The sequence below is a fragment of the Chrysochloris asiatica genome, unplaced genomic scaffold (genome assembly GCF_000296735.1).
Source record: "Chrysochloris asiatica unplaced genomic scaffold, ChrAsi1.0 scaffold00140, whole genome shotgun sequence".
Lineage (NCBI taxonomy): Eukaryota > Metazoa > Chordata > Mammalia > Afrosoricida > Chrysochloridae > Chrysochloris > Chrysochloris asiatica.
In genome coordinates, this window is record NW_006408658.1 from 3,018,768 (window position 1) to 3,030,338 (window position 11,571).

General features: G+C 38.1%; 1 protein-coding gene across 1 annotated transcript; it reads right to left on the minus strand.

Annotated features, from left to right (window-relative positions):
- Positions 1-9,640: 9,640 nt before the first annotated feature.
- On the minus strand, positions 9,641-10,606 carry LOC102842532 (olfactory receptor 688-like). The gene has a single exon (XM_006870202.1). It carries the CDS (start codon positions 10,604-10,606, stop codon positions 9,641-9,643), a length of 966 nt encoding a protein of 321 aa, XP_006870264.1.
- Between the last annotated feature and the right edge of the window lie 965 nt (positions 10,607-11,571).

Here is an 11,571-nt window from a genome sequence, read left to right on the forward strand (position 1 = left end):
TACAATGACTCTGTATATTCCTTCCATTTTTTCTTGATGCCCTCTGCATCATTCAATAATTTGCCCAGAGAATCTTTCAATAATTAAGTAGAGGCTTGAATTTTTTTCTTCAGTTCCCCCAGCTTGAGAAATGCTGACCATGTTCTTCCCTTTTGGTTTTTCAACTCTGAATCTTTGTATATTTTATTATAGTATTTGGTTTTATCTTCTTGAGCTGATCTTTGAAATTTTCTGTTCAGCACTTGGACCTCTTCAATTCTTCCATTTGCTTTAGCTTCTCTACACTGGAGAGCAAGTTTCAGAGTCTCCTCTGACATCCATTTTGACCTTTTCTTCCTTTCTTGTCTTCTTAATGACTTTTTGCTCTCTTCATGTATGATGTTCTTGATGTCATCCCACAAATATCAATACTACCCAAAGCAATCTACAGCTATAACGCAATCCTAAACCAGATCCCAACAACATTCATTAAAGAGATGGAAAAAATTATTACAAACTTTATATAAAAAGGAAAAAGACTCGGATAAGCAAAGCACTGCTTAAAAACAAAGCTGGTGGTCTCTCACTCCATGATTTCAAAATTTAATTCACAGCCTAAGTGGTCAAAACAGTCTTGTACTGGTACAATGAAATGTACATAGATCAATGGAACAGAATTGAGAACTCTGAAGTAAATTCATCCACAAACAGGCAACTGATATTTAACTAAGAGTCAAAATACAACACATGGGGAAGAGATAGTCTCTTCAACTAATGGTGCAGGCAAAACTGGAAATATATTTGCCAAATAATGAAACAAGATCCATATCTCACACCCATTGGCAAAACCAAACTCAACATGGATTAAGACCTAAATGTAAAATCTAGAACTATAAAGATCATCTAGGAAAAAATAGGGACAAAGTTAGGGTCTCTACTACATGGCATACATACACTATCAACATAGCAAAAAATACACAAAAAATAAAAGACAAAATAGATGACTAGGATTTACTAAAAACTAGATTCACCAGAAGAGTAAAAAGGGAGCCCACAAACTGAAAAAATTGTTGCAATGACATTTCAGACAAGGAACTAATCTCTAAAGTTGATAGAACATGACAATATCTCTACAAGAAAAAGACAACACAATTAAAAAGTGGGCACAGGACATGTACTGACACTTCAACAAAATGTTCAAGCAGCCAACAAACATGAAAAAATGTTCAGAATCATTAGCCCTTTGAGAGATGCAAGTCAAAACAACAATCAGCTCATAGCAAAGTTCACAAAAACAGAAAACAACAAATGCTGGCAACGGTGTGAAGAGATTGGGACACTTCTACATTTCTGGTGGGACTGTTGTATAATGTGTGAATGTGTTGATTTTGATTCTTTTTTTCTTTTTGGATATGCTCATTTATTAATATAAACTGCCTTCTCTGCACTTGCTTTGCTGTGTCCTAAAGGTTTTGGTATGTTGTATTTTTGTTCTCATTTGTTTCTAGTAATTTTTTTGTTTATTCCCTGAAATCAAACAGAACATTTTTCTGAGTAGAAGATCCATTAAATTTCTGGTGGGACTGTAAAATGCTTCAACCACTCTGGAAAATGGTGTGGTACTTTCTCAGATAGTTGGAAATAGAAATACCTTATGACCCAGCAATCCTATGAGCCAGGACACAAGTAGATATATGCACACCAATGTTATCACAGTACTATTCACAATAGCAAAAATATGGATACAGTTTAAGTTCCCATCAGTGGAAGAATGGATAAACAAACTGGTACATACATGCAATGGAATATTATGCAACTTTGAAGAATAACAATGAATCTGCAAAACACCTCCACCTGGAGAATATTATGCTGAGTGAAATTAGTTAATCTCAAAAGGGCAAATATTGCATGAGACCTTTATTGTAAAAGTCAAAGACAAGATTTCCATACTAAAAGAAACATTCTTATTAAACCTCAAGTAGTAACATTATTCAAAACAAAATTGAATGATTTAGAAAACACTTCAAATTAGAATTTTGATTTCTATTAATTTCTCATTACTTTTTATAAAATTTATTTTTACTGCTTTTAATGGTTGTTTATAAAAATGTAATCAACTTATTTTGAGTAGATTTTGGTCTATAGTAGGAAGTATTTATTTAATTTTTATCATATGATCAGGAGGGGATAGTCCCTGCAGAAGGAAATCATGTTTGGTAAAGTGGAGGGTCAGAGAAGAAGAGAAAACCCCCCAATGAGATGGATTGTCGCGTGGCAGCAGCAATGGACTCATGCGTAACAATGATTGTGAGCATGGTGCAAGACTGGACAGTGCTTTGTTCTGTTGAGCATAGGGTCTCAGTGACTCAGTGGCATCTAATAACAACAGCAACAGTTATTTATATTAAGTTTAATTATTTTCCAGAGTTAAACAATAGTTTCAGTATCTTCTCCCATTTTTTATTATTAATGCCTTTCTTTGCATATAGTCGGTTCTTGTATTCACTGTGTGTGTGCGTTTCTGTATGTGGTGTTAATTGCTATCCAGTTGGTTCCTACTCATAGTGACCCTATATAGGGTTTCCGAAAGGCAGCTAGTGGGTTTGAACTACTGATCTTGTAGTTAAAAGTCCATTGCTTATACTACAGTGCAATACCATGACATTCTGTTTTTGTCTTTGTTAAGTTCCCTTGAACATCATATTGCCCCTGTACAGGGTTTCCATGGAACGACTGGTGCCTTGGACCACTGACTTTGCTGTTAACAGTCTAGTGTGTACCCTACAGCGCCACACCAGAATTTCCTTGTATTAATTTTTTGTTGTTAGGTGCCATCGAGTCAGTACCGACCCATAGTGACCTTGTGCACAGCAGAATGAAACACTGTCTGATCCTGGGCCAACCTCACCACTGTTGCCACGCTTGAGTCCATCGATGCTGTCACTTGGCCAATCCATCTCATTGGGGGTCTTCCTCTTTTTCTCAGACCTTCCACCTTACCAAACATGATATCCTTCTCCAGTGACTGATCCCTTCTGATAATATGTCCAAAGTATGAAAGATGAAGTTTGGCCATCTTGGCCTCTAAGGAGCACTCTGGCTACACACACTTCTTCCAAAATGGATCTATTGGTTCTTTTGGAAGCCCATGGCACTTTAAATTTTCTCCTTCAACACCATAATTCAAAAGCATCAATTCTCCTACAGTCTTCCTTATTCACTGTGCAGCTTTCGCATGCATATGAGGTTACTGAAAAAACCATGGCATGGGTCAGGTGCACCTTAGTCCTCAAGCTGACATCTTTTCTCTTCAACACTTTAAAAAGGTCTTGTGCAGCAGATTTGCCTAATGCAATACGTTGTTTGATTTCTTGACTGCTGCTTCCTTGAATGTTGATAGTTGATCCAAGAAGAATGAAGTCCTTGACAACTTCAATCTTTTCTCCATTGATAAGAATGCTGTTTATTGGTCCAGTGGTGAGGATTTTTGTTTTCCTTTCATTGAGATGCAATCCATATGGAAGGCTGTGCTCTTTGATCTTCATCAGTAAACGTTTTAAGTCCTCTTCACTTTCAGCAAGCAAGGTTGTATCATCTGCATATAGCAGGTTATTAATGAGTCTTCCTCCAACTCTGATGCCACGTTTTTCTTCATAGAACCCAGCTTCTCGGATTATTTGCTCAGCATGCAGGTTGAATAAGTATGGTGAAAGAATACAACCCTGTCACACACCTTTTTAAATTTTATACCATTCAGTGTTCCCATGTTCTGTTCGAACAACTGCTTCTTGGTCCAGGTACAGATTCTTCATGAACACAATAAAGTGTTCCGGAATTTTCATACTTTGCAATGTTGTACATAGCTTGTCATGATCCACACAATCGAAAGCCTTTGTGTAGTCAATAAAGCACAGGTAAACATCTTTCTGGTATTCTCTGCTTTCAGCCAAGATCCATCGGACATCAGCAATGATATTTCTCATTCCACAGCTTCTTCTGAATCTGGCTTGAACCTCTGGAAGTTCTCTGTCAATGTATGATTGTAGCCATTTCTGTATTACCTTTAGCAAAACTTTACTCACATGGGATATCAAAGAGGTTGTCTCATGATTCCCGCATTCTGTTGGGTCACCTCTCTTTGGAATGGGCACAAATATGGATCTCTTCCAATCAGTCAGCCAGATAGTTGTCTTCCAAATTTCTTGGCAGAGATGAGTGAGGGCTTCATATGCCACCTCACTTTCTTGAAAGATTTCAATTTTTATTCCATCAATTCCTGGTGCCTTGTTCTTTGCCAATTCTTTCAATGCACCTTGGATTTCCTCCTTCAGTACCATTGGCTCTTGATAATATGCTACCTCTTGAACGGTTGAACATTAACCATTTCCTTGTATTCACTAGGTCTAATTAATTTTAAAAATCTGTGCTTTATGATTAAATTACCGTAGTGAGTAAATATTTCTAGCTTTATCTTGGATTTAGCACATAATTAGTCTATTTTCTACTTAATATTTTTAAATTTAAACCTCTCTTCAATATTTACACAGATTCATCTGAAAATTCCTTTACTGATTTCCAAATATCTCAATATTATTGTAATTATACAATATATCAAAAAAGTTTATAAAAATTAACATCTTAAAAATATTGAATTTTCCTTCTCATTAAGCAGTTTGACCTCTTTCCTAATTTTTACTTTTAGATCAATCACAAAAAGCATTCTTTACACTAAACTTTTTACTATCTTTGAAATTGAGTGGAATTTTTTTCTGGAGTTTATTTTCAAGTTAATTGTTCTTACTATATAGTAAAACTGCTGATTTTTGTTATTTTGCCATGTAGTCACCACTTTCCTAATTGTTATCAGTTATCAAACCTCATGCTTTATAATGTCCTCCTTTGATTTAGAAATTTAATTATTATTCTAGCACCATATAACTGGGTGGTTCCCACCAAATTTTTCTGAGAGCCTCTTGTGTGCCTGCTAATGTGAGAGTCGTGGAATTGTTTCTGTCTGTTCTTCTGACTGTAGCATCTCATGTTCTCCAACATGACTGAATCAGAATTCAGTCTCATTTCTTTGACCCCCTTCTGTAGGTACAGTTCTTAGTCACTACACAGGTGTAGAGTAGGAAGCAAGGTTTAAGAAAACAAAGGCAAGTTGGAAAATCCAAGGATAGAGTGAGATAGACCAGGACAAAATCCCTGGGACATGGACCACCTCCATTACCTTCCTTCCCAGTGTCCATTTAATCTGCTGATTTTACTCTGAAACTGCTGTCTTTTGGGCGCCTTACTCTCATTTGCTGTTGCTGCCTATGTTTGGTCTTTTGTTGCTCAAATTGGCTTTTTATTTCATCCTTTCCTTCCTAAAGGTTTTTATTTTAAAAAAATTATTTATTGTGAATTGAGTGAAAGTTTACAGGACAGATCATCAGTTTTACATTCAACAAATCATACACCATATTTCATTACAATAATTATAATCCCTTCCACATACTATCAGATACAAGTATTTCTCTCTATTCTCTTTAGCTTTTTTTTTTTTTTTTTTTTTTTAACACTCAGGCATATATAATAGCTTACACCACCAAAGATCACATTCTGCAAGTCTGCCTCCTGGCCGCCAGCTCTTGGTCCTCTCTGCCTTCCTAAAGTTTTGATATAAATCAGAGCCTTGAAATAATCTGGTCTGGAACTGATCCTCTGTAGGTCTATCCAATGGCATTTCTCAGTTTTATCCAACTGAGTAGTGGTTATGTGCCGTGGTGGTTGTGTGCCGTGGAGTTGTTTCTGATGCACAGCGACCCTATAGAGTGTTTCCGAGCCTGTAAATACTTCCGGGAGTGGAAAGCCTCATCTTTCTCCTGCAGAAACTCTGGTAATTTCGAACTGCTGACCTCGAGCAGCCTGACTCATAACCACTTCAGCTGGAACTTGGCCCTAGTTGGAAGTTGACCCTAGTGACTTAGGAGGGTTATCTTGCTCACTCCTGGGGAAAAGCCTTGTTGTTTGTTAAGTGCTGTTGAGTTGATTCTGACCCATAGCGAACCTGTGTAGGGTTTCCGAGGAGCAGCTAGTGAGCTTGAACCACTGACCTTGCAGTTCAAACGGCTTTGCAGTTTGGCTCACAAACACATAGCGCCACACCAGGGCTCTGGAAAAATCTTACTCAGACTTAATCTTAAGAGTTGGGGCAGATGGACTGTACTCTGTGTTTGAATTGTTGAAAGAAAGTTTGTTCTCCCTATTGTCTAGACTTGCTTTCCTCTCCACTCACTCTCAGTAGAGTTAATTATGTTATAATGGGGAATATATGTGTTTAAAAGTAACCATGGCATGCAAACCACACAAGAAAAGCCACAGGGTTTTTGGGAATGTGGAACTAAGGTCCTAGCACTCAGAAAGTTCATCAGCAACACACAAAATGCATATAAACAGTAGACATTTTTAAAAATTGAAAGAACACAACCACTACACTGTATCACATTAATTTATTATTGAATTTCTTTTCAGTATTGGAATTAGGAGTGAAAGGAGGAGCCTACAGTAAGTGCTCTGTCTGTATTATTGTTTTGAAACCTTTAGAATTTATTTCCTTTTTTATTTTATTGTGATTTTCTCCAATGTCTTATCAATGTTTGCAAAATATTGCATTGATAATTAAAAACAATATATATTTTCTGGTTTTGCTCGGAGCTCATTGATTTAACATCCATTCAAACCCACCTATACATGGCTCTCCTCTACGGTAGAGGCTTGTTGTTGTTAAGTGCCGTTGAGTCAGTTCTGACTCTTAGAGACCTTTGTTGGGTTTCTGAGGAGCAGCTGGTGAATTTGATTAGCAGATTCTGCAGTTCAAACTGACCTTGTGGTCCAGTGCTTATCCCACAGTGCCACACCAGGACTCCATTTAAGCCTAAATAGAAGATTTTGGTGTGGTGCTGTGGGTTAATGCACCAGACTGCAAAGCCATTTGAACTGCAAGGTTGGCGGTTCAAACTCAGCAGCTGCTCCTCAGAATCCCTATACAGAGTTGCTATGGGTTGGAACTGACTCGATGGCACTTCACAACAACAACAAATTCAGCTTTTGGGTCTTCCTTTCAGCTATAGCTGGGCATCCAACTCATTTTCAACCACTCAAATGTGAGCAAAAATTTATTGAGGCTTTATGTTGCATTTCTTCCATAGTCTTCTTTGGAATATAGAGTTGAACATGGAACTTTTAGCCATAGTTTAGGATGACAGGGAGGTAATACCGAGGGAGCCTGATTCCTTGATGGCATAATTGAGCAGGCATAATTGGGTTCATGGTTGGTGGAACAGTTCAATCTTCTACTACTAACTAAAGATTGGAGGTTCTAAGTCATCCAGAGGTGCTTTAGAAGGCAGGCATACCCACCTGCCACTGAAAGAGCACATCCTTGAGAACCTGTGAAGTTCTACTCTGTTCACATGGGGTTGTCATGTATCAGAATAGACTTGAGAGCAATTAACGATTCTGAATTGCCTGATTCTGATACTTCCCCCTGCCCCAGCTTAATGTAAATAAACTTCAGTTTGGTTAAGCCACCATGATCTAGTGTCTCTTCCAAAGACAAAAACCAAACTCAATGCCATTTAGTAGATTATGACTCATAGTTGCTGTGTATATTGTTTCCAAGGCTGTAAATCTTTCTGGAAAATACAGCTCATTTTTCTCCTGAGAAGTGTCTAGCGGGTTTGAACTGTTGACCTCATAGTTAGCAGTCTGATGCTTATCCTTCAGTGCTACCAGTGTCTCTTATACTTAGCTAGACACATCCTCATTGATAGGAACTTGGCTTACTAATTAGTTTAGGGAGGCACAATTTTTTCCCTTCCTAATGTTTCCAGTTATCTCCAGGGAAGAAGGATGTCTTCATATTATTGGTGAATTTAGGAGAACATCTAGAGGTCAGTATCTTTCTTCTTGTCTCTGGACATAGCTTTCAGCCATGTGATAATTCTAGTTGGAAATGTCCTATGTTTTCAGGGGGATCTGTAATTTTGGGGGAGGGTTGATTGAAGAAACTGTTGACAGTTTGTTCATTCACTGAGCATATTAATAAAGAAAATTAAACTATACTTTTTTGGTTTGGTGCTTTTCCTCCCCTACATGTAGCCCCGGCAATCTTTAACCTAGAAAGTTTAGAGAGATTTGTTTAGTGTTTGAGGTTCATTTTTATTGTTGCTCAGTTGGTTTAAATTGTCGTGGGTGAATGAGAGGCATCAAACCTTAGGAACCATACTTTGATGTTGATGAGTCATGGTAGCCAGTGATGACTGTTTTTTTAAGAAGCAGAACAGCAGATGCCAATTATCGATGGTTTAAAACAAAACAAAAGCAAAGCTCCCATCCAAATGTTATTAGACTTTACCACTACTCACAGATCTGAAAGGGATCGCATTAGACAGTCTTGCATAGTGTGGGGGGAAAATATGGGAAAAAGCCTCAAAATCAAGAAAAAAAAAAAAGAAAACCCCCAAACCAGGCTTCCTGGTTAGATAAACATGGGTGGAACCCCCACGATGATGGCCCTTAGTTACTCTTCAGGCCTGGAACAGAACTTATCACTGGAGTTCAATTTTAGCCAAACAAGAGACAAGTGAACACTAAAACTAGGGAGGTACTCACAACTTAGAATAATCAACCATTTGAGACCCAAAGAGCAGTGGTTTCAGAAGAACCAAATTTATAATACAGGAAGGAGAATTCAAGAAGGAGAAATGGGAATAGGAAACGTGGGAAGGATATGGCATCCATGATATTCCATTGTGGGGATTGCAGTCAATGACGTAATACAAAATGTTTACGAATTATTGAATTGAAAACTAATTTGCTGTAAACCTTCACCCAATTCAAAATAAAATATTTAAAAAACTAGTAAGTCCATGAAGTATGGAGTCCGGGTAGTGCTGGACTGCTAACTATAAGGTCAGTGGCATAAACCTACCAGCTACTCCTTAGAAACCCTATACAATGTTGCTCTGAGTTTAGTTGGAACAAACTCAATGAGTCTTAACAACAACAAAGAATGAAGTTAAAAAAAAACAGATATTTTTACATTGGTGACAACATAATTTTTGTTAAATTCCTGGCTTATACTTGCATAACTAAAAGAGTCCTGTAGAGTGAATGAATCCAGAGAATTTAAAAACTGATGTCTTTACTGTTAGGTAATTGTTATCAACTTTTAAATGGAATTTTATTTTAATCAAAAGAGAAATAATATATGATTTCACTTAAACAGCTATTTTGTCACTTTTATTGTTTCCATTAGTGCTGAGGTTAACTAGAGAGGGTTAAGAGAAAGGAACTATAGAGTCTGGCTGCCTAGCTTCCTTGCATTTTGACCCTGGGCAAATATCTTAACTCATTGGATTGAGCTCTAAAATGTAAAGTGTAAAAATAGTAATTGTACTTGCTTCATAGGGTTGTTACGGTTATTAAATGAGTTAGTATTTGTGAAATGCTAAGTAAGAACAGTGCCTTGCACATAGTATATGCTATGTAAAATAAGTTAGTTTAGTTGAATCAATGTTAATAACAATTAAGAAAGATAAGAATCCAACTGAGGATAGTTAGGCTACAAAGCCTGTGACATACTATATCTAATATTCTGGCATTTAAAGTTGGGTCACTTCCTGGATATATCAACACTCAAACCAATCACCTTCTTGAAGCCCACTCTGAGCTCTTGGGTTCTAAGGGCATACACCATGGGGTTAAGGGCTGGGGGGATGACATTGTGCAGCACATTGAGGAGAACAGGAATGAGAGGAATCTTTCTCCCTGCCAGATGTGTGACAGACACTACAACAATGGCTGTATAGAAAAAGAGGATGAGGATGAGGTGTGAGCTGCAAGTACTCAGGGCCTTTGATGTTGCCTCAGCAGAGTTCAGGCTCAGCACTGAACGAAGAATCAAAGCATAGGAAGCAAAGACCAGACACATGTCACCTCCAACCATCACCCAGGCCAAGGCCAACTGGTAGAACCTGTTAATAGTGATGTCATCACAGGCCAAACTAGTAACTCCTAAATTAGAGCAGAGGCAGTGTTCAATCTCATTCCTGGAGCAGTAGTGTCTCTGGGAAGCCAGTACAGGTACTGGAATGGTCAACAGACAATTTCTGAGCACAACTGATGTTATCGCTTTGATCACAAAAGCTTCAGTAACTACAGAGGGGTACTGCAGAGGATAACAAATGGCTACATATCTATCCACAGCCATGCAAAGGAAGATGCCTGACTCCATGGTTATAAAAACATGGATGGCATAGATCTGAGTGAAGCATTCAGGGAGGCTTATGGATTTGGCATCTAACCAGAAGATGGCCAGGATCTTGGGAATGATGGTGGTAGACAGGCCAATGTCCACTATAGCCAAGACACTGAGGAATTGATACATGGGTTGGTGCAGAGTAGGCTCATGGTGGATGGTGATCAAGATGAGAATATTGGCACCTAGTGCTAAGAGGTAGAACAAAGTCAGTGGCAGAGAGAGCCAGTGCTGCCACTCATGAATCCCTGGGAATCCCAACAGAATGAACTCAGTGACTTGGATCCTTGAGCCATTGGTTATACTCATGGTGGTATCCATATCATGAGATTTCTTGCTCTCAGCATCTGCCTGTTAAAAGAATTCAAGGCTATGGTTAGCTCCGTTGAGGACAAACTTCATGTAGTGTTCTAATTTTTCCCCTTTTAATCATAATCCATATTAAATTTCACTTAAAAATCTGAAAGAGCTAAGAACAGGAAAAAGAAAAAAAGTTTAAAGACCCCAAATAAGTCCTAAGATGTAGATTTTAGTAAAATAAAAGTGAGAAATTGCTGACTTTGTGTTTCTTAAGGGTAGATTTTTAATAAGGAGCTCTGGTAGTGTAGTGGTTATGAATCGGCTGCTAACCTTAAGGTCAGCAATTCAAAACTACCAGCTGTTCCTTGGGAGAAAGATGAAGCTTTCTGCTCCCGTAAAAATTTGCATTCTCAGAAACCCTGTGTAGGGTCACTATGAGTTGGAACCGACTCCACGGTACTTAACAACAACAACAACAAGGGTAGATTTTTAATACGTGGGGAACATGAACGTGTCGCAGGAGACATGTGCAGTATAAAAGTCTACTTTTTTGTGGAATTAAAATGAGGATATTTGTGTTGTTTCCATTCTTAGGAATATGCAAGAAAAGAAAAAGTAGCAATAATAAGAATTTTGACCATACTGTCACATAGTATTGGCAAATGGTTTATGACCAAAGCCATCTGATTTCATCATTTAATGTAGTACTAGTCCTGGTGTGGCACTGTGGGTTAATGCGCCAGAACTACAAGGCCGGTGGTTCAAGCTCACCAGTTGTGGCAGGTGCTATGATGGCTCTGATAAGAAATACATTGCAACAACACAGAGTAGCAGGAGACCCTATGCATGAAGAAAGCCCATTGTACTGCAGAGCAGCAATGGGTGCCTCGTTGATTTGGCAGAGCCTCAAGAGGAAATTTCATGCAGGGGACTTGCAGTCTCTGTCTTTTCCTTTTATGAATAGTTCATTTTTAATTTTTCTTGAT